This window comes from Phacochoerus africanus, chromosome 13 (genome assembly GCF_016906955.1).
Source record: "Phacochoerus africanus isolate WHEZ1 chromosome 13, ROS_Pafr_v1, whole genome shotgun sequence".
Classification (NCBI taxonomy): Eukaryota; Metazoa; Chordata; class Mammalia; order Artiodactyla; family Suidae; genus Phacochoerus; species Phacochoerus africanus.
This window is the reverse complement of record NC_062556.1, coordinates 21,062,656-21,086,559: the sequence shown is the minus strand read 5'-3', so window position 1 is coordinate 21,086,559 and position 23,904 is coordinate 21,062,656. Positions and strand designations below refer to the sequence as shown.

Genomic DNA, 23,904 nt, shown 5'->3' with positions numbered 1-23,904 from the left:
ATGGATTGGCAGTAAGCAACAATGCTTTGTTTCTGGAATGTTCCTAGGTCTAGAGGCACTGTCTTCATGAGATTTTAACACTGAAAAAAAGAAAAGAGAGAGAGAAAAATCCAGCAACCCAGATCCTGGGCTCAGGCAGTGTCTAGTCAAGTCAAGCCAGAACCCCAAGCTGAAGGTTCATCCTGGTCAAGATGAAACTAGTGAGTCTTCTTCTCCACATCACTCTGTGATGGAGGCATCACACTCAGCATCTCCATCAGCCAGCGATGACCTTGGGTACCCTTGAAGGCAGTCATTGTCTTATTATGGCTGGCATCAATAACACAACTGCTGGATGTCAATCAGGGAAACAAAGGAGTAACACACCGTGTTTTGACTTTCAGATTGGATACTGAAGGAATGAAACAGATACAAATCAAATTCCTAGAAAAGGAATGGTTTTTCCTAGGATACTTTATTGTGTATTCAAAATATCTAGGGACCTTGAGTACACACACACACACACACACACACAAACACACATACCTATGCACACACTACCAACTGCATGTTCTTATAGCTAGTAACAATGTATGTAACGCATACACAGTTGGAATGGGGTCTGAAATTTCCAGTCTAGGGTCTTTATACAGTTGCCCCTTGAATAACAGGGATCCACTTGAATAACAGGGTTTTTTATTCAAGAGTAAATACTACAATACCACGTAACCCATGGTTGGCTGATTCTGTGGGCTCAGCGCTGTAGTTATGGAGGGACCATGTCTAGAAAAGGCGGACTGGAAATTACATACAGAATTCCAACTGAACGGAGGGTTGACACCCCGACACCAAGGTGCTCGAGCGTCAACAGTGCTATTATTCTTGGGTCCACAAAGGAGGAGACACCAGAGGTAAAGATACGGAGAACTTGTTTCATGATAAATTAAAACCAAAATAAAACACAGGCCACCAGCAAGTCCGGAAGAGTGCTACCAGAAGAAAAGTGGCTTTTGGCCATAGCATAGAGCTCAAATGACAAGTGAAAAATACTGTGTCCACTTACGGCCAAGATTAAAATTTAACAGCAAGATTAAGAATGACAGTAAGTACCTTCCTATACATTTAATCATGGTTCTTGCTTTGATCACCGCTCCTATTTTTTAAGAACACAGGGGTGCTTAAATCCAAACCGGACATAATATATTGTTCAGGATTTTAAGAAGTGAGACGTGGTTTTTGAGCAAGAAGATTGCAATAATGTTAAAACACTGGGACACAACACAGAAATGCAGCTTACTTACTACCGGTCCCGGTTCCATTTAATCAACAAATTGAAGGCCTAAAAGCAAGTTCTATTTATCACACTGGGGGCTGCAGCCAAGACCACAGCGAAGGCTGCCAGAGCACTTCCCGTTTTTCACCCCCTCACTTCTTAGAAAGGCTAATCTTTTCAGATAAAATGCTGTGTATTTGGCATCAGCTCAAAGATAAATGGCCAGGGAAGGTCTGAGTTAAAACTTTAGCCAATGTAGATTTTATTCGTAATTGGCTGAAACAAAGAGAAGCAAAGATTACCCCAAGTACTAATATTCACTAACCTTCCCCAGCCCCACCTCCACCCTCACTGTATTAATAAAAGACAAAATCAAAGGAGTTCCTGTCGTGGCGCAGTGGAAACAAATCCGACAAGTATCCATGAGGTTGCGGGTTCCATCCCTGGCCTCGCTCAGTGGGTTAAGGATCCGGCAGTGCTGTGAGCTGTGGTGTAGGTCGCAGACATGGCTCAGATCCTGCATTGCTGTGGCTGTGGTGTGGGCTGCCACCTGCAGCTCCGATTTCACCCCTAGCCTAGGAGCTTCCATGTGCCGAATGTGTGGCCCTAAAAAGACCAAAAAATTTCTTTAAAAAATAAAGTCATGACAAATCACCAGCCCAAAGCCTGGGTTTGGGGAATAATTTAGCAGTTAAGAGGCTCATTTCTTTTAAGCACAATCCTATACTGAGGGAAGACAGGGGAGACCTACCTGGATGGTGAAAGGGGTGAGTTTCTTCTTGTTGATGGTTCTTTCGTCAATTGTGTCTGGCACTGATAAGTTGATCATTTTACTGCAAGAGACACAAAGAAAGCACGTTTCTAACTAAAAGAGCCTCGTGAATTGAATTTAAATTCTAGCAATGCCACAAGCCAAGAAGACAGCAATGTTATCCGTGCTACCCAGGGTACAGATATAAAGTCAGTTATGCGATTTTGGTGAGATTCAAACTATCCACGGGAAAGGTTCATGTTCCTTGAGGTGACACTAATACACTGAGGCAGGAAAGAAGGGTCTGACTTCATTCTCTCACAAATGGATTTGTGCAGGAGGAGGGGGTGGGGAAGGGTATTCCTTTTTTTTTTTTTTTTTCCCCTTTCTACTAGCCACTCCCATAGCATATGGAATATTCCAGTCAGGGGTTGAATCAGAGCTGCAGCTGTGACCTACGCCCAGCTGTGGCAATACTGGACCTGAGCCGACTCTACGACCAACGCTGCAGCTTGTGGCAACGCCAGATCCTTAGCCCACTGAGCAAGGCCAGGGATCGAACCCATACCCTCACACAGACAACATGGGGTCCTTAACCGGCTGAGCCACAGTGGGAACTCTGGGGTAGGACATTCTTAAAAAGGACAATAAGTGGCAAAGCCAGAGTTGCAAGCTGTAAGCAGGGCACGCCTGGGGAAGAGGGAGTATGGCTGCTGATGGGCCCGGTCACCCACATGACTCTCCACCAGTACCCTGGGCTCTGTGCCTGAATTGCAGGGGGCTGGGGAGGTGAAACTAGAAAGAGGCTGAGGGAAGCCCTGGGAGTGCACTGGGTGCCAACCTAGAGAGTCAGAACCTGGTCCAGTAGGCTAGGTTTTTGATGTCTTTTTCTAACTGTTAAATTTGTGTGTGTGTGTATGTGTGTGTGTCTTTTAAGGGCTGCACCCGCAGCATATGGACGTTCCCAGACTAGGGGTCCAATCAGAGCTACAGCTGCCAGCCTACACCACAGCCACACCAGATCTGAGCCATGTCTACAACCTACCCCACAGCTCATGGCAACGCCGGATCCTTAACCCATCGATCAAGGACAGGGATTGAACCTGCAACCTCACGGTTCCTAGTCAGATTCATTTCCGCTGCGTCATGATGGGAACTCCACTACTGAACTTTTTAAAAAAAGAAATCTCATGGTGAACCCTACTAAATAAAGTACAAAAGTGGAAGTGCTCGGGTCAGAGCAGAAGAACAAGGGCTCAAAGTCCTATCCATTCATCCTTCAACTCCTGAGGCCACCTGAGATTGCGCTTTTCAAGCCTCCTCACCCACAGGGTGTCGTGCAGTGACAGGAGAGTGGTTGCTGAAGCAAGAGGCACAGAGGCACGTTTCGAGACAACATCCCTTACTGATCAACTGTGTTGAGAGGCCTCCCGTGGAAAGGATACTTGCCTCCTTTTCCAGGCACCCTCAGCATCTGAGCAACCCCCCAAAAGTCGCTTTGCTTAAGGACCTGCATTGGGTTGCTTCACTTGTCGTGCCACTGTTATCCATTCAACGATGTGTGTTCTCTTGGTAGTTCCCGCTGGGGTGCAGCAGAAATGAATCCAACTAGTATCCATGAGGTTGCAGGTTCGATCCCTGACCTCACTCAGTGGGTTAAGGATCCGGTGTTGCCGTGAGCTGTGGTGTGGGTCACAGAGGCAGCTTGGATCCCACAGGTGCCATGGCTGTGGTGTAGGCTGGTAGCTGCGGCTCTGTTTCTTCCCGTAGCCTGGGAACTTCCCTATGCCATGAGTGTGGCCCTAAAAAAAGCAAAACCAAAACAAAACAAAAAACAAAAACAACAAAACCACCCCCAAAAACCCCCAACATGTATTCTCTTGGTGGGCTATGCTCAGATGAAGCATGTATTCCAAAAATAACCGCTTTTGCCCTTGTGTTACTATATGGCTACATTCATGTTTGTCTCTGGATCGTGCAGCCCTCCCCTCCACCCAAGCAGTTTTTCATTTCTCATTACGAGCTGTTCCTGCAACCAGTATGCTCTCCTGAACCTGCCAGGTGAAAGTCCAGAGAAGCATTTCAGATCCCGCTGAGCGCCGAAGGAAGTGAGCCAAAAGATAAACACAGTGAAGGGTTGGCATTCCAGACAATTCTAGAGAAATCTTTGGAAGCCGAGAAGCTGATGCTATTTACCAAAGGACGATGCCGTCTCCAACGGCACTGAAGAGATCGTTGGTGTTTGGATCCATGGGGATGACGTGCCGACAGTCGGGGTCATTTTCCAGGGCTTTGTTTATCCAGTTGACGAAGGCATACTTCTCTTCCTCTGCAAGTAAATGATTAGAATGACTTCTTTGCAAAGTGAAAATGCGATGTGAAGAAAATCACACACGGGGATCTTAGATTCTCGTGCCTAAATGAGATACTGCGAGGTTAATCCAGTCCATTATCCTAGCATCTCATGTTTACTGACATTCAAACATTTCCAGTGCTTTGGCAAACAGGCACAGGATCTCGGTTCACTCCAGGTCACAAAACATATAGATAGCAAGCAGATTTCGAGGCTCTATTATGCAACCATGTTATATTTTGAAGCAAATAGATACGTAGCTGTCTTTTACATATGTAAATATCACCAACTAGAGGCTGGCACCTGCCATCTGCTTCTACCAGGATTAAACCAGGAGCCACTGCACCTGCTGACTCTCAACGCCCCTGAAAGGAGCGCCAGGCGCGGAGATGAGAATCGAGGCACTCTGTGCTCTGGGAGTACTGGCAGAGCAGGTCTTCAGATAATTAGATATTTTCAGGAAGAGATCTTATGAGTCCAATTCTCGCATCTCCTCGTATCTAGAAAAGCACTAAAACCCTTCGTGGTGACTGACATCTGCTCCTCGTGACCAGAGCAACCTTCAAGAGACCAGCAGCCACCTTCTGCAAAATGTGCGCCTGACTGCGTGGACCTCCCCCTTCACCAAAATCCCATGTACACAGACCTCCCCCCACTTCCTGCGAGAGATTTCTCAGCGCTATCCAAAATGCTGCCCCCCAGGCTCTAGTCCTCATGTTACCCCAAATAAAACTTACCTTGCAGCTCTCAAGCTGTGCATTTTTTTTTTCAGTCGACAACATACAAAAATATCTAAAATTTTTAGGCGTTCCCGTTGTGGCTCAGTGGTTAACAAATCCGACTGAGAACCATGAGGTTGCGGGTTCAATCCCTGCCCTTGCTCAGTGGGTTAAGGATCCGGTGTTGCCATGAGCTGTGGTATAGGCTGCAGACGTGGCTTGGATCCTGCGTTGCCGTGGCTCTGGTGTAGGCCGGTGGCTATAGCTCCGATTAGACCCCTCGCCTGGGAACCTCCATATGCCACAGGAGCAGCCCTAGAAAAAGGTAAAAAGACCAAAAAAAATTTTTTTTAATTTAATTTATATACAATTTAAATATGAATGGGGTCTCATGCTTAGAGGATAAAAGTCAGAGTTCTATCTTTAGCCTTGCTGATTTAAATGTGGAAAGATCACGGTCAATTTTTGCAATATCTCTGAGCTTCTGCCTACCATTACAGATATCCCCTGCTTTTTCAAACTTTTTTTTTTTTGTCTTTTTAGCGCTATGCCCCCAGCATATGGAAGTTCCCAGGCTGGGGGTCGAATCAGAGCTGTGGCTGCCGACCAACACCATAGCCACAGCAACAAAGGATCTGAGCCACGTCATTGACCTACACTAGAGCTTACAGCAACCCTGGATCCTTAACCCACTGAGCGAGGCTAGGGATCGAACCCGAGTCCTCACAGACACTAGTCAGATTCACTACCACTGAGACACTCTGGGAACTCCTGAAAGTTTTCTTTATGTCACTTTGCTTTTTACAAAAGACCTACATCAGTGCTTGTTTTCACTCACCAAAAGAAACCCGAGGGGGATTTTTGCTTTTATGGAAAAAAAAGGTTAAAAGTAAAAAGAGCACTCAGTGTTTCTTCTTCAGGGAGCCCTTACAGAGGCAGCGGGCACCCCCAGCAGCGACAGTGGCACTGCACGAGCGCCTCAATGCTTCACTCAGCATCTCGGCGTCCAGCTGCCATAGTTTTGACCTGTGTCTGTGAGCATCTGTGCTTTATCTCGATTTATTCTGTGTGTCCTAAGGGAATGGCTTCTTCCCTTCATGCCATTTCAGTGTGTGAAAGGCTCTATTTGTCAATAGTGGGGGAGACCCTATAGAATGAAATGGCAGGAGTTCCCGTCGTGGCGCAGTGGTTAACGAATCCGACTAGGAACCATGAGGTTGCGGGTTCGGACCCTGCCCCTTGCTCAGCGGGTTAAGGATCCGGCGTTGCCGTGAGCTGTGGTGTAGGTCACAGACGTGGCTCGGATCCTGTGTTGCTGTGGCTCTGGTGCAGCCCGGCAGCTACAGCTCTGATTCGACCCCTAGCCAGGGAACCTCCATATGCCGTGCGAGCAGCCCAAGAAATGGCAAAAAGACACACACACACACACACACAAAAAAAGAATGAAATGGCAATGAAATAAACTCAATTATGACGTGGTCTTTCTTTCCTATCCGTAAAGCTGTCAGAAGTTGATTCTAGAAATTTTAATAAAGTTTCAAGTCCTGCCTTACAACCCGGCACTGTGTTTCCCAAATTGGGTGTTACTGACAACAAGCGTCTCTCTCTCTCAAAAGAATCCTGAGTCACAAACGTTTGGGAAACACCGTACAGCATTTACTGTTTTGAAGATTCCCGGTGCCCATTCACCCAGCAAAAGGCTGTGAAAATTTCTGTATTTATGAAGAAAAGGCTGAACTGGGGCTCCACTATTATAGATGGTACTTAACCATGAGATGCTCTTTAAGGTCAACTAATGTTCTGAAGACCTCCATTTGGCGATTACTGGCTTCCTGTACTGTCTGGGCTACTAGAAGATTCCATGAGGGCTGCTGGATGGCAGCCTTCAGAATACACATACAATGTTCCTCTAAATCGATGAAAACACAATTGTTTGGGACCACTCAGCAGGCGTGGAGAAGAATCATGAAGCCTGGAGGTAGGAGCCTGCATAGCTCATTTTGTCCAGATGATTTACAAAGGCACGTCGGCAGCCTTTAATGGATTTTTTTTTTTTAAATGCTGATGTGATTATTTGGTATTGAACTCTACCCAGAGCCAGAACTGCTGGCCAACTTATGCATCAGAAAACAGGCAATCGTCAATAAACTCACGTTACCGTGTGTCTTTCTTTGCCCCCCCTTAGGCGTGAACACTGAGTTTGGAAGCTGTAACTCCAGAAGACACGGATCCCGTGGCATTACTTCCCGCACTCTCCCCTCAGCGCCTCCGAACACTCTCGACACCTCCACGTCCCCCCACACCCCCGCCCCCACACACTGGTGGGTACACCTACCTGAGTAGGAGTGTTGGGTGCCAACACTAGACTGCTCTGAAGTGCCCCCGATGGCACAAATCCCTTCCTTCTTGTTGATTGCTTTTCTAAAGGTCTTGGCAACGTCTGTGCTTTTCAGGCCATGAAAAACCTGCAAAAGCAAAATAGATCTTTAGAAACCCGATCGTGATCAAAAAGAAGGAAAGAATAAGCAAGGTTGAAGCCAGGAGGATGAGATGTGTTTGTAGATTTTTTGTTTGTTTGTTTTTTGGGTTTTTTTTTGGTCTTTTAGGGCCACACCTGTGGCACATGGAGCTTCCCAGGCTAGGGCTCCATTCAGAGCTGCAGCCGCCAGCCTACACCACAACCAGAGCAACTCGGGATCTGAGCTGCGTCTGCGACCTACACCACAGCTCACAGCAACGCCAGATCCTTAACCCACTGAGCAAGGCCAGGGATCAAACCCGAGTCCGCATGGATGCTAGTCGGATCCGTTAACCACTGAGCCACGATGGGCACTCCCATATTTGTGGCCATTTTTGAAACTGAACTTCCACATTTCAGACACATCTCCTCGGATTCTGTGTGGTCCTCACCTTGATAAACTCGTCAAAGCTGATCCTTCCGTCCCGGTCCAGGTCACCTGTAGCCATCAGATTTTCTGTGATTTCTCTCACCCTGTACCCAGGCAGAGGCAAGCAGGCAGCCTTGAACAAGTCATTCAGCTCATTGCAGCTGATGTATCCATTGCCATCGGTGTCTGCAAGGCAAACGAGGAGCTGGAGGTTCAGGGCAATTCGGGTCACAACAGGGAGAGAGGGAGGAGAGGGCTGGGGGGCAGGGGAGGCGGCCGCGCAGGGGGCATGGCCCGACCCCCTTGCAGAGTCAGAATCTCCCAAGGGGCCCGTTGCTATTGGATACGGCATTAGCATCACTTCCAACATCCTAACTTCAAAACAGAGGTTCTGACAACAGAATCTGAAGAGGCTCTTCTAGAAGCAGATGGGAAAATAAATCACAGGCCTAAAGCCAGAGAGTAAGAAAAAGTACAGGAGCGTAGACAAGCAAAGGAAACTAAAGGAAGCAGACAAGATGAGACTTAGAGGCCATTTCCAGGAAAAGCTGGAGGTGAGCAAGGGTTCATATTCCGTGTTTTGATGCAGAAAGAACGATTTTGAAAAAATACGAATAAGAGACTTACTTTTGAAAGCTACGCAAAGTACAATATTTTGAAGCACAGCTCTCAAAAAGACGTTTCCCCAGCTCCTCTAACCCACATCACACAGGGTTCCCCGTCCCTTTCCCATTTTGCTCGGCTTACCATTTCACTGAATCTGTCCTGAAGCTACTAAAAAAGAAGAAAATTGTGTGACTTGAGCTATCGGGGCTACTCACCAACTTTGGCAAAAGCTTCTCTGAGCTCCATCATTTCTTCATCGGATACGGATCCTCTGGCCATTTTTTATTGCTTTAGGCAACAGATCTGCGGGGGAGGGGGCAACATAAGGAGTGACTTAAGCATCTTCTCAAAATTCCACACTGAGACGCACTTCCCATTGACTAGGTGAAGAAATACTCCTTTTCATCCCTCATGACGCATAACTTTCTTTCCACAATGAATGAAAGAGCCCTTTTCTTAACCCTCCACGGGGTGTCTCTGGAGATGGCTTCATCAGGTTTCTCTCCTCGCCCTGATGGAGCTTATTTCCCTCTCCTGGAGTCTGGGCTGATCCTGTGACTTCACTACCCACGTAGAAGGATGGAGAAGCCCTGTCTGGGGCTGGAAACTGCCTTTTGGAACGTTCCCTCCTTTAGGAATGCTCATCCTTGGGATGTTCCCTCTTGAAGCCCAGCTGCTGTGCTGTGAGATGTCTAAGCCTCATGAAGATGCCGGGTGAAGAATGAGAAGGGGATGCTCTGGTTAAGAGCCCCCGCTGTGCTCCTAGCCAACAGCCAGCGTCAGCTGCCTGCCAGCGGCGTGCACCATTCCGGACACCCCAGCCCGCTTGAGCTGCCAGATGAACAGGGTCCCAGCCCACATCACATGAAGCAGAACTGCCCAGGCAAGCAACAGAATCAAGAGATGATTAAATGGGAGTTGTTGTAAATCATGACGTTCTAGGGGAGTTTGGAGCATAGACGTATACAATTAAAATACAACTTTCACATAAATGTCTTTTTTCGAGATTTTTTTTAAGGGCTGCACCTGCAGCATATGGAGGTTCCCAGGCTAGGGGGTCAAATCAGAGCTGCAGCTGCCTACACCACAGCCACCGCAACGCAGGATCCAAGTCTTGTCTGAGACCTACGCCACAGCTCACGGCAATGCCGGATCCTTAACCCACTGAGCGAGGTCAGGGTTCGAACCTGTGTCCTCATGGATACCAGTTGGGTTCATTAACTACTGAGCCATGATGTGAACTCTGAGATATCTTTATTCTATTTTATTGTATTTATTTCAGCTGCACCCCTGGCATGTAGAAGGTCCCGGGCCAGGGATCAAACTCATGCCACAGTGACCCAAGCCACAGCAGTGACAACACCAGATCCTTAACCCACTGAGCCACCAAGGAACTCCTTTTTTCTTTTTTTCATGTTGTTTTAAATGAGTCTGTTTGGCTGAGCCAACGGATAAATTTTATAACTTCAAAGGAAGTTATAAAGTTCTCTAAATATTTACAAAAAGAGGAAGAGAACCTGATACTCTAAAAATTCATATATGGGAATTTGAGGGACTTTTTAGATGTTCTCAGGAAAGCAAGTGTTGGCCAATTAAGGAACGATGCTAGTGCTAGAGTGATTTTCCTTTCCCTGTGCATTATTGCTGCCCTCTAGTGGGGAGAAAGAGAATGCAACAGAAAATGGATTATATTCTTATCTCTAAATTCCATTAAAGATTAAAGTTTCTGGAATTTCCTGGTGGGGAGAGTTCGGAAGACAGGGTATTTATATGTATAATTATATTTGGGGCATTTTAGTGAATTTATTGAATTTTTTAAATATTTAAAATTTGCAACAGGATGTCGTTTTAAATGTATTTCTTTTTTCTTTTCTTTTTTTTTTTTTTTTTTTTTTGCTTTTTAGGACTGCACCCATGGCATATGGAAGTTCCCAGGCTAGGGGCTGAATCAGAGCTACAGCTACCATCCTACACCACAGCCACAGCAACGCCAGATCCTTAACCCACTGAGTGAGGCCAGGGACCGAGCCCAGGTCCTCATGGATGCTAGTCAGGTTCACTAACTGCTGAGCCACGACAGGAACTCCTAAATGTATCCCTTTTCTGTATTTTCACATCATTTTAGAGTGCTGTACTTGTTCTCAGTGACAACAAACAACCACATAAAAAAAGGGAACAATTTTAAACAGAAACCTGTAGGCCAAAAATGCATTATGCTCCATTTTGCAAATCCACATCCATTATCCACCAGTTTACTGTCCTGACACATACATATATCCATGGTTTCAAACTTTTGTTTTCCCAAGCAACCTTCTGTGAATAAAAATCTGACATGTAAATTACCGTGAACAATAAAAACAACAATTCTAGGGAGGGATAAATTAAGAATTGGAGATTAATGGATACATACTACTGCCCATAAAATAGATAAATACAAGGACCAACTGTATAGCCAGGGAACCATATTTATTATCTTGTAATAACCAATGATGGAAAATAATCTTAAAAATAATGGATATGTATAACTGAAACATTTGCTTTTCATCTGAAGCTAACATTATAAATCAACTATATTTCAATCAAAACAAACAAACAAAAAAAACAACTCTGAGAGCCTTTGGTGGAAAAAACCCAAATACCGCCCCCATCTCCACTATCCCACCTCCTTGTCACCTTACACACTGGTGGGAACGCCAGGAAACATGATTTTAAAACTGTGGAATTAGGAGTTCCTGCTGTGACACAACAGGATTGACCACATCTCTGCAGCACCAGGATGAAGGTTCCATCCCCAGCCCAGCACAGTGGGTTAAAGGTCCGGTGCTGCCATAGCTGCGGTGTAGGTCACAACTGGGGCTTGGATCTGATCCCTGGCCCAGGAACTCCATATGTTGCAGAACTACCAAAAAAAGAAAAAAAAAAGAAAGACAAAAAATTTTGGAATTAGGAGTTCCCACTGTGGTGCAGTGAGTTAAGGACCCAGCACTGCTGCAGCTCTGGCATGGGTGGCAGCTGTGGCTCAGATTTGATCCCTGGCCTGGGAACATCCATAGGCTGCGGATGCAGCCAAAGGGGAAGACTGTGGAATTGTATGTATTGTTATTATTTTAATTCCTTTAAAATATATTTATTATCAATAAAATTTTATGATAATTTTTACCCTGCATCTAAAAAGGTAACTGGTCCACTGGGTTCTCTGATGGAAGACAGAAACTGCTGAGGCTTAACTGTGTAAGGAAATATAGTCTCATCACATCCCAATAACCCTCCCAGACGGGTACTGTCCGACTTTCTTGCCTTCGCTTCCCTGTCTTCTTTTTTTTGTCTGGTTCTCCCTCTGTCTCTCTCTCTCCCTTCTTCCTTTTCTCTTCCTTCTTTCTTCTTTCCTTCCTCCCTCCCTCTCTCTCTTTCTTTTCTTTCTTTCTTTTTTTTTTTGTCTTCTTTTCTAGGGCTGCACCATGGCATATGGAGATTCCCAGGCTAGGGGTCGAATCGGAGCTGTAGCCACCAGCCTATGCCACAGCCACAGTAACTTGGGATTCGAGGCTTGTCTGCAACCTACACCACAGCTCACAGCAACACCGGATCCTTAACCTACTGATCGATGCCAGGAATTGAACCCGAAATCTCATGGTTGCTGGTTGGATTTATTTCTGTTCCACAATGGGAACTCCTCTTTTTTCTTTTTTTTCATTTTTGGCTGCCCTGTGGCATATGGAGCTCCTGAGCCAGGGATCCAATCGGAGCCACAGCCACATCCTAAGCCACAGCTTCTGCAACGCCTCTTCCCTAACCCGCTGTACCACTCTAGGGATCAAACCTGAGTCCCAGTGCTCCCAAGATGCCACCGATCCCGTTGTGCCACAGCAGGAGCTCCTGTCTTTCTGAACCAAGCCTTGCTTACAAAGATATATCCAAAGCTAAGAACTAAACCAGTATAATAATGCGACCAGGGAGAAGGAATAATGAACAGGGGGGAAATAAGATGACGTCAGGGAAAAGCTCTGACACTCCAAACAGAGGGTCGGGACTGCACGTTTTGGGAGAAGCAGGCTGAAAATCTAGCTCTGAGGTCTCTAGAAGCCAAACTTGAAAAAGGAAATAGCATCAATTAAGTAATTCACACTCTCTACAGGAGACAACCCGGTTTTCTTAGGGCAGCAGAACTGAGGCCTGAGGCCGTATCTTCTCCTAGGACACTCGTGGGCTGTGGGAATCGCAAGTTTTGAGTTTCTTATAATGTCCTTCAGTGAACGCTGATGGCTTAGGTATGTGTGTTCCCACTTCATAGAGCAGGGACCAGAAGCTCAGAGAAGTTAAGTTTCCTCTCTCAGATCACACAGCAGGGTAGAGAGGCAGCTACGATTCAAGTCTCTTCTCCTCTCCTTGCTGTCTATTCACGTTGCCTTCGTGTTTCTGTTTGACACTCATTTCATCCACCCATGCATTCACCCAGCAATTATTCATTAAGGATATAATATGTCCAGCCCATGGGAGATGGGGGAAAAAAAAAAAAAACTATAATAGGGAGAGCCTATCTAGGTGTTCTAGCGGAGGGAGTTTTGCTTTCATGTGTTAAATCGAACCTTCTGTTGCAGGAAATTAGTACATAACCTTGTAGCCTTTACTGAATTCTTGTGACTAATCTGGCTTGGCTCTCCTTAGACCCCCACCCACCAGTCCACGCATGCACCAAGAGAGGGCTCTCCCCCATTGCATTTTATTTAGCAAGGCCTTTGGTGAAGCCTGGGCCTTCCTGTTTTGAGTTCATGGATGGTCATGCGATGATGAGATCCATTCATTCATTTACAGATATTTATGAATTCCTACTACAAGCCCGGCTTGGATCTTTGCTTTGGGTGGGGGGTGCTTACCTCCCCCTGGTTACCCTGAAAACATGACCCAGTGTCAAAGGTCAAGAGAACGAACGCATGAGATCTCTGCATCTCAACTTGGCCTCTCCTTTGACGTGAGAGTTTTAGATGGCAGAGCACTGAGTCACTGGTGAGAAGCACACGTAAAGGCATAAAATAAGACGGCAGTTGAAGGGTCAAGGGCAGGGCTGAGGATGAGAGGACACAATGACCGTGTTGGGTGAGAGTGAAAATCTGGAGCTCATGGTACCATGGAAAAGCAGAGAAAATATTTTCGCATAAAAACTGCAGGAAGAGACCTAGGAAGCAAAAAAAGGGTTATTTGAAACCCATGTGACTTTGAAACCATTTTTAAACCATGGCAGGCAGGACAAGACAAGAAACCTTGAACATTTAGAAAACCACATTTTTCTAAGCGATTTCTATAAACACGAAGGATCAACTCAGAGAAGCCAAATAGTGAGCCTTCGCATTAAAAAAAGTCCAAAACCCTACGGTGATTTAATAGCTGAAGGAAAAGAGAATTGAAGTTTCGGAGGTGAAGGAGAAGGGCAGTGACCAGCCTAAATTACTGTGAACCCATTTGTTTGTTGGCCCAAACAGAAACAGATATCTCAAAAGAATCTCTTTTAGCAGCAGAAGGAGCTGGAAGTCCTGGAAACACGACCCAGTGTTTAGAGACAGAGGAACCTAAGAAATAATTTAGCACAGCTCCCTCGTTTTATAAGTGAGGAGCCTGAAGGGCCGAAGAGATGCGAAGCTTTGTCTCTGGAGGAGTTCTCAAAGCAATGCCCGGCTAGGAAATGCAGAGCTGAAAGGGCAGAGCAGGGAAAGGAGGATTGACCATTAACAGGGCCCCTTAAGATCCAGAACAGAGAGGAGACCCCTTAACTAATTAAACCGAATGTGCAAATGGCAGCGTTTTCACAAAGCAGAGAAGCAGGAGGAGGAGGTAATTAATGGAAAAATGTGCAGATCAGACCATTTCTAAGAAGGATGTTGCTGGGGTTAGAATTAAAGATGAGGTACTTTACATAGTCTATTAATACATTTGCCTGAAAAAAAAATACACCCACATCAATTCATGCATATTTGACAGTGTAGGCTATAATAATATTAGCAAGATTCATAAGGGTAACTGACAAGGGTTTGTTTGCAAATTACTGGCACCATATTGGCAGCTGACTCTAGAGAGGTCACTGCAGTGATGGGGTGGGTGGGCTGAGGGCACAGAAGCAGTGGCCGAGGAAGGCACATCCTTTTGCAAGGCCTGAATGAGCAGTTTCTCGGGCTCTGCTCTGCTGTTCCTGCAGTAAATGCAACCCTTTTTTTTTTTTTTTTTTTTGTCTTTTGTCTTTTGTTGTTGTTGCTATTTCTTGGGCCGCTCCCTCGGCATATAGAGGTTCCCAGGCTAGGGGTTGAATCGGAGCTGTAGCCACCGGCCTACGCCAGAGCCACAGCAATGCGGGATCCGAGCCGCGTCTGCAACCTACACCACAGCTCACGGCAACGCTGGATCGTTAACCCACTGAGCAAGCGCAGGGACCGAACCCGCAACCTCATGGTTCCTAGTCGGATTCATTAACCACTGCGCCACGACGGGAACTCTGCGGCCCCTTTAAATGTCTGCATCATCTAACTATGTCTTGCCAAGAACCATCTTAAGGTCTTTTGCAAATCAGTGGCAAATTCTGAAACCCCTTTTCTGAATCACTGCCCAACTCATGAATCTAAGAAGACAAATCTCAAATCATGTATCTAAGTCACGTCTGGCTGCTTTTTCTTCCCTAAGCACTTAGGTTTATTAAATCAATAATTACAGCATCCCAGGACATTTGGCCAAAGAAAGTACCTGCTGTTCATTTTGATATGATGATTTTGAAAGTTGCAAGAAAATTAAATAACCCATCCCTCCCCCACCCCAAACTACAAAAAGCCGCAAAACCTGTTCGTTCCTTTAGGCCAGGGGGTTTTGAGTCTCTGTTCCCAGGAGGCTGGTATTTTCCAGATGGGTAGTGAAAGAGGATTTCTGAGAATGACTTCTTATAATAAAAGTACCTGATTCAAGTTCCCTGAAGTCTGCATGCAGGAACTATTCTCAGAAGTTTACTATCAAACACAGTGGTGCAAAATTTACAGAAGGAAGTGCCATCTCTAAGGCATGTGTGAAAAATGCAAGCTGAATTTCTTCTAAGGAGTTTCATAACTGGTAACAAAAAGAAGCCAGGAAGTTGATAAAAGGTGACCTGGAAGAATGAGACAGCTCATGGGCTGGAATCATAACTGAAAAGAGGTGATACTGTGCTGGTCGGTATTTTGCTTCAATAGATTGATGCCCAGTTATGTAACTACCAGCAGCAGAGCAGTATCTGTAACCCCGCATCACGCTGCCAAGGGACTCTTTTGAATGTGCCCTACTTTTCTTGCAACTTGACCCAGTGGGTAAAGTAAAACGGTAAACTCAGGACCCAAATTCCCAGTTTGGCCTCAGTAAGTTTAGTAGGTATCCAGGGGAAAACCGTACAACCTGCCAACACCTCTCCGAGTGGCAAGTCACGCCAAACGACACGTCCTTCAGAACAGCAGTGACCCCGCAGTCTTCAGCATTGGACTCTGATGATGAAGGAAGGGAAAGACAAATGTTTGAAAAAGCCATCAGGCTGACGTTATACCAGATAAGGAAGGAGGTTTGCTCTCACTTAAGCGGGTCCCCTTCCGTTTACAAAGGGGATGCGGCACCGGGGCTGGTGAGGAGTGCTTTACTCTACATGCTTGGGACACCCTTTCTCCGTGGATACAGATGTTCCAAACTTTCACACAAGGGATGCACAGCAGAAGGTACTTCAAAAATATCTTTGTTTTCAAGAAAGCAAATAATTACAAATGGCCTCAAATACAGATGGCTGCTTACAGGGGCTCTTGCGAATTTCTTTTGCCCAATTAAAATCTCTGAGATTTTGAGATTGTCTTTCTTCTCCCTGCAGATCCGTTGAGTTTCTCAAGGCTGGGGCAGGGGGCAGAATTCTCTCTGTGGCGGGGTGGCGGGGAGTAGAGGAGGGGTGGATGGATAGTGGGGGAGGGGAGAGGTGGGGGAGGGTGGGGGGGGGTGTCAGAAGCTGCAGGAGGAGGCTATTCCCCCGCATGCAGACCCAGTGGCTTTCCTCCCCATCCGGGCGCTCCCCAGCCACTCTGCTCACTCAGAACCTGATGAACCGGATATTGCTCTGGGGGTCTCTGCGGGTTGATCACGCAGTCAGAGGGGCTTCTGAAGCTGTAATAGCGCAGCATGCAGAGCCCAGCTCTGTCCCCCAGTGAAGGAGAGCCCAGCTCCCCGCCTCCTCCCCTGGCATATCCGTGATGCCTGGTTTCTACCAAGTGGCCCAACTCTGTGAAGGATGGGACCCAGAGCAAACATCTTGCAAGCAAAGGGGACCCTCTAGGATAGGTCTGGGGACACCCTCAGAGCCTTGGCCTCTCTCTCCTTCCCTGGGCTGCAGACCACGACACTCTGGGCGTCACGTCTAGAAAATCCACGGCTACCCTGCGCTGCACATTCAACCACAAAGACTTCAGATCCAAACTGTCTGTCCCATACTGAAAGCGCAGGGGACCCCAAATACATCTTTTCGAAACACCGACTACTGTCATGGGCTGGTTGATTATCCACTATGACACTATTACCTCAGCATCAGCTATTCACTCATTCACTCATTCTCTCCACCTAGGAGCCTGCGTGCAAAGCACGGCCCTGGTGGCTGGGCTACAAGTACGAGGCCCACAAGGACTGGAGCTATGTGATGCTGCAGTTACAGGTCCAGTATCAGACGCAACACAGAGATGGCAGCTCACTTACTGCCAAATGGTGAAGACAGAGAAAAGAGTTCTGAAGATCAAAAATGAACAAGTGAAGAGGCTAAACAGAGGGCTGCCGGGGGGGGGGGGGGGGGAAGGGGGAAGATAAGAGTAAGAAATTAGCACAGAAGCTTATCGACAATAAAAATAGCAACCAGCTCCTGCAACACAGGCAATCAGATCCTTGATACACGTGGGCGTCTCCCAGGAAACCAGAGCAAAATACCTGGCGGGGAGCAGGAGAGGGAGCTTGGGAATCCCAGGCTGGTACCTGCGGAGCAACATCAGGCTCCGTTTGGCCTCTCTGAGGCTGTGTCCTCATCTGTAAATTGACAGACAGAGTCCCTTCCATGTTACGAGTTCCAAGAGGCTGTTCGCTAGCTGACCGAGTGTGTGCGCGCGAGTTAGAACCAGGACCAGGTGGGCTGCAAGCGAGCCTAGGACCGGGGCCAGGCCATCGGGCCCTGAGGTGTCTTCCAGGGAGGCACCTTCTCTGAAGTGGAGCCAGCATCGCCCAGCCCCGGCTGCGGCTCTTTGCTCTTACCTCAGTAGCAGGTAAAGCTCTGTCCTCATGCATTCTGCTCACTGACCACGGCAGATGCCCACTGCCCAACTGCTCAGCCCGGAGCACACAAATTTCCAGAATGGCACATGGGATCTGCTTTCTGGGACGTCTCTGCGTACAAGTCCCCGTGATCCAGTTCCCTCCTAGTTTGTAAGCAAGACGGCTTGCAGACTGTCCCAGAAAGAGAGCCACCTACTATTTTCTCAAAAATATCCAAATAAGGAAACTCGACATCCTCTCTGGTGTCTCCTATCCCTACCCTGTAACCTAAATCTTTTCTGATACGACTAAAGCTGCCTCTCTGGGGTTATTCTCAGAGGGAAGTAGCTATTCTCAGAAGCTGCTCAGTTCATAAAAACTCTGTCATACGCCTTGGTGATTGCCAAGAGGCCTTAAAATAATCCTTTAGGGAGTTCCTGTTGTGGCACAGCAGTAACTAACCCGACTAGTATCCATGAGGATGTGGGTTTGATCCCTAGCCTTGTTCAGTGGGTCAGGGATCCGATGTTTCTGGGGCTGTGGTGCAGGCTGGCAGCTGTAGCTCCAATTCAGCCCCTAACCTGGGAACTTCCATATGCTGCAGGTGTGGCCCTAAAAAGCAAATAAAATAAAATAAAATAAAAACACTTTTAACCTGTTCTGGGGGGGGGGGCTTTGTTTTCCTCCAAATCTTTAATAGTTTTCTCTGCTATCACCTGGGTCCATGCCAAATTCCTTAAATCCTAACATAAGAATCACAGAGTCACAGAATGCAGAGGTAAAGGAACCAGATTTTCTATCTGGCCACTCTCCTGTCATAGACGAGTGAAACGACACCCAAGCTAAAGGATGTGCCCAGTGTCACACAGAGCTCATTGGGACTGGGGTCCAGGCTTCCTTGTTTCTCTCTTTGCTTTATAGTGAGCTTTCAAACCTGGGAGAGAATGCTGTTCTTTAAGTAAGACCTGAAAACCCATAATAAAGTATAACTCCCCCATGATTTCAAGTATCTTGTCAAAATAATTTCATGTACGTTTCCTGCACGTGAAGGAGAACTTAATCCAAGTACTGAGAAGGCAGCACCCTGATCTGGGCTACAAACAGCATGTGCCAAATCCTAGCTACACACCCTCCTGGCACCTTCAGGGTTCCGATGACCAGTCAGGGTGAAGGTCAGTGTGTCCATGGGCACATTCATTTCTGACTTTGCACAAAGGACCTTGGCAGCCCCAAAGCGAACCACATGAAGACAGCACACCCCGAGGCACAATGCCCTAAAGACAAAATGCCAAGGTCACAGATGAGTATGAACAGGACGGCTGACACCAGCAAGGCGTCAGACACTCCGTTCTGGCTGTTGGGTGGGGCTCCGTGAGTCCTTCCTCCTCTGGGCTCTGGTTCAGACCTCAGCACCTCAGCCCCCGCGTCTGCCTCTATTTCTTCTGACAGATGATGAGCTCACAAACCATAAGCCACCTCAAGCCCTGCCTCGTGGCTGGCACACAGGAGGTACCCAGGGAACAGGTGCCGCCACGAACAAACCAAGCCATAAACGAATGGCATACAGGGATTTAGAAGGCTACCGTCACCTTCTTTGAGGAGTTTAAAAATAATCTTTTTTTTTTTTTGTCTTTTAGGGCCGTACCCGGGGCATATGGAGGTTCCCAGGCTAGGGGTCGAGCCAGAGCCACAGCAATGCAGGAGCCGAGCCTCATCTGTGACCACAACTCATGGCAATGCGGGATCCTTAACCTGCTGAGTGAGGCCAAGGATTGAACCCACAACCTCATGGTTCCTGGTCGGATTCATTTCCACTGCGCCATGATGGGAACTCCAACGATAATATCCTTGTTATTTATATTGGGATGGGGTCCAGGGACAAAAATATTCTTGTTTGACAATAGTATTCTTGCACATCCTTATTGTCTCCCTCCCACTGAAAGTTACAAACATCAGAACAAGGCAGGGGGATGCATCAAGTTTATATGAAATCACCTTGCGAGAAAAACAACTTTGAAGAGTTGAGAAGGAGTCTCATGACGAGAGGCGAGTGTCCCTGGGCAGTCTGTGAACCCGCCTGAGAGTGCTCCCTGGCCCCCACCCTGCCAGCCACCAGAGGGCTCTGTGTGAGGTAGCCGGGCCTGGGCTGGGCTTCTAGCAGTTTCTGTAAACCCTGCTAGCTCTCACTCACGCTCAGGTCTCTGCCTAAGTACACGGTGTCTGACCGGGGGCTGAGTCCTGCTGCGGCGTGAAGACAGAGAGGGGTGGAAAGGAGGGTAGAAGCAGCCCAGATGCACAAACTCAAGGTACCAGGAAGAGACAGGAAATAATCAGGAATGGGTTTGGTTAAGAGTTCACCTGAATGTAATTCACCTATCACATTCATCCTCTGGCAATTCTAAGTATCTGCCACTAAGTGGATTCATATATTTATTTGTGTAATTCTCTTTTAATTAATTTTTTTTTGGTCTTTTTAGAGCTGTACCTGCAACACATGGAAGTTCCCAGGCTACAGGTGGAAGCCGAGCTGTAGCTGCCGGCCTGTGCCACAGCCACAGCAACTCGGGATCTGAGCCACGTCTGCGACCTTCACCACAGCTCACAGCAATGCCAGATCCCCAACCCACCGAGTGAGGCCAGGGATCGAATCCACGTCCTCATGGATACTAGTCAGGTTCATTAACTGCTGACCCACAACGGAAACTCCTGTATAGTTCTTCTTTCAATAAACACCTGCCAGATACCCTACTATATGCCAGGTTGTGGGTTAGATGCTGGTGCTGCAAAGGTAAGATATGGGCCTGGCCTGTTTAGCAAAGGAGCGAGACACCAGTCACTGTGATACAGGGGGACTTTTTAAAGCCAAGGGAAGCATGACAATGGCTTTCCTCTGGGAAGCTGAGCGTGCCATCCTGGAAGAAGGGACATGTGACCTGGACATCCACAGATGAGGAGGAGACTTTAAGATCAGACTTTTTCCCTCATTCACACAGGAGCACGGACGCGTCCTTCACTCTGCCTGAGGGGCGAGGGAAAAGCTTCCCCCCAAGAAGGAATACTGACCCCCGAGTTAGATCTTAAAGAACCAAGAGCAGTTTGCCAAAGAGACAACATGAAGGGCACCCTGCAAAGGGAGCAGAAGCAGAAGCCCACCGAGCAGACGCTGGGGGTTTGGCAGGACTGGCCGGGGGGTGGGGGCGGAGCTCCGGGAGAGTCACGTGGTTCCCTTCCTCACAAGCTCCTGCTTCCAGACCTTGGTGATCCAGGATCCCTCGCTTTCTTCAGCCGCGATGCTCACGGCGTTCACTGCCCTCATACAAACGGCCCTCAGCCTTGGCGAACAATGACACGGTTCTGCGAAGAGGCCGCCAGGGTTGCTCTGTACGGACCCAGCTTCCTCCGGACGCCACCGTCCGACAGAATGGCCCTGCTGCGTGAGGAGGGGACCGGACACGTTCGAAAATGGGAAAACGGGGCTCAGAAAAGTGAGTCTCAGAGTGACTCATCAGAAAAGAGAAGTCGAGCCTCCGGAATCTTCGTTTGGTCTAACCAAGGTATGGGAAACACACAAATCAATTCACAGTCAAAGCTTTTTTAAAGATTAAAAAACCCCACAAAACCCCTGGAGATGCTCCGTGCGTGAAATATACTTTCCGTCTCTGACAGGTGGCTGGAGAGGAGACTAAGGGGAGGCGTTTCTTCTCCGTGTTTCAGGAACAGCACGGGCTTGGTTGTAGCTTCACCTGTGTCAGAACACGACCCACTTTTCTCCCGGTCCAAGTGGGTGTGAAGGCATTGCAGCGTCCACAGACCGCATCGCAGTGCTAACGATCTGCCTTTCCCTTATGAAATTAAGCTCGCTAAATACATAAAAAAGGATGAACTAGGAAGCCACAAGAGACAGTGGAAGGATGCTGGGTTTTCTGATGCAATGGCTTCTTGCTGTGTGCTTGAGTCCACGTTACTTAAGTGTCTGAGCCTTGGTTTCTTCATGTGTAAAACAGGATTATTACCGATGCAGACACAGGGCTCACTCCACAGCATTGTGTTAGAACGAAATTAGATAAAATGTCTAAATTGTATACAGCAGTGCTTGGTGAAGGAAGGAGGGAGGGAAGGAAGGGAAGAAGGAAGGAAGGAAGGAAAGAAAGAAAGGAAGGAAGGAAGGAAGAAAGGGGTGAGGGAGAGAGGGAAGGAAGACAGAAGAAAATAAAAAAGAATGAGAACTTTTACAAAATTACCTTGGGGAACAAACCCAATTTCCACTCTAAATTGTATGAAATATAGAGTCACCGCCTAAAATTCACACTTAATTAGATGCATGATACATGTGTGGGTGGGTGTAGGCCTAGTTTTCACACCGATGCTTTATCTTCAGATGGTCTTAGCTTGGCTTGTTCTGGCTCCTCTACCACTTTTCTCCTCCGAGTCTTTGAAGTCAGTTTCAAAAGGTCCTGCGGAATTGGGAGATGACACCAACTACAGAAACCACCAGCACTGGTATTGGCTGGTCTCATGTTGGGCGGTCAAGGGGCTCCGGGCTTAGCCTTGCCTGAAATACTTATTGTGGAAAGTACCTTCTAACAGTTGAGGAAGTGTGGCCAGAGTGGGAAGATGTACAGCAATGTTGAGAAAAAACCTGACCGCATCCACTGTGAGTCATGAAAAGAGACGAGATCTTGGGGGACCTCTGACAAAGACCATTGGGCTACATCTGCTCACTCTGAGGCACACATGCCAGAGCTGGGGACCAATTCTGTTAGTGGCTTCTCTACTCTGTCATCCATGCCCTAATTCTCCAGGCATTTTCTCTGTGGTACTTTGAGCTGAAAAAAACCCTTAGGCAACATATAGCGGATATCTGTAGACTAGCAATGACCAGAGAAACTTCTTTTCATTCTCAATAATGTGACCTCATTTCCTCTGGGTTCTTGGGGTGGTTCTTTCAGAATTTCCAACGACACGAATTCTCACAAAAAAACAAAATGCACGGTTACAGATAAATTGAGGCAGGAATTTGTATCACTTTGATGGACTATATTTTGGTGGCAGCCACAGTGTGGTGGACAAATATTTATGAACACCAGTTGAATAACAGGATATGCTATAACCTTTCTTTTGCAAAATTTTAAATAACGAAATAGCCTAATCCCTTCATAAATCTTATTTTAAGAACTCTGTATCATGAAATCCTCAAGCATGTATTTGTTTTTTACATACGTTTGGTATGCCAGCAGACCCAACGAAAGTAGAGTTGGGATCTCTGCCTATTGGAAAATTATGGATAATCGTTCAATATCCAATCACTGAAAGGCATATTTAGACTTATTGGAAAGGAGCTAGTGGAGCATGTTAAAAACACAATGCGATTTCAACAGGCATGGTCTGCATCTTTAAGAAAGTGTGGAGACTAAAATGGAGAAGAAGTAAAGTGTGAATCTCAGCTCCGATGGGCTCTGTGACCTTGGACTTGACGTCCCGGAACCTCGGTTTCGTCATCTGTTATAAGAAGGTGATGACCTCAACCTCACACAGCTTCTGTGCAGAAATATAAAAGCGAATATATGTCAGGGGCTCAGCGCGACACTTAGCAAAGAGCGAGGGCTCAGTAAGTCAGCAGCGATGGTGAGATGGTGAGTGGAGCCGAGTGAAAGACACACACAGACTGAGGAAATGGGAAGCAGGAGGGGAAATGGACCCAAGAGCAGCCCCAGGGAGTAGACAGCACTTTCCCCTACTTGATAGATGAGGAAACCGAGCTTCAGGAGGCCTAAGAGACTCGCGCAGGCTCCACATTTAGCAAAAGGCTCGAGAAGGAACCAAATTTGCCTCCCAATTTGTTCTCCCGTCTTTATACCACATGTGTTTATCTCATGCACAGAAACTGCAGCCACCAAGACTCGCCAGCTTTAAAAAGCTGACGTTATAGGCGCTATTTACTGCATTCTACTTAAACACATTATATGCAATCCCCAGACAGGTAAAGGGTCCCGACTGTCCTCCTTTGTGGTCACAGGAAAGCAACGGAGAATTGGGAATATTGTGATGGAAAAAATCTCAACTTG

The 23,904-nt window shown here is 47.1% G+C and overlaps 1 protein-coding gene across 4 annotated transcripts in view; it reads right to left on the bottom strand.

Annotated features, from left to right (window-relative positions):
* Positions 1-23,904, bottom strand: part of LCP1 (lymphocyte cytosolic protein 1) — a 61,698-nt gene that overhangs the window by 28,693 nt on the left and 9,101 nt on the right. For 2 of the 4 annotated variants that reach the window (XM_047756314.1, XM_047756312.1), the window contains exons 3-7: positions 8,785-8,872; positions 7,986-8,149; positions 7,411-7,540; positions 4,200-4,332; positions 2,004-2,085 (exon numbers count right to left, since the gene is read on the bottom strand). In XM_047756314.1, coding sequence (XP_047612270.1) covers positions 2,004-2,085; positions 4,200-4,332; positions 7,411-7,540; positions 7,986-8,149; positions 8,785-8,848 — 573 coding nt within the window. In that variant the 5' untranslated portion in view covers positions 8,849-8,872. Of the gene's footprint in view, positions 1-2,003; positions 2,086-4,199; positions 4,333-7,410; positions 7,541-7,985; positions 8,150-8,784; positions 8,873-15,970; positions 16,057-17,839; positions 18,076-23,904 lie in introns of those variants that run through there. The other 2 variants (XM_047756315.1, XM_047756313.1) reach the window with 2 other exon arrangements.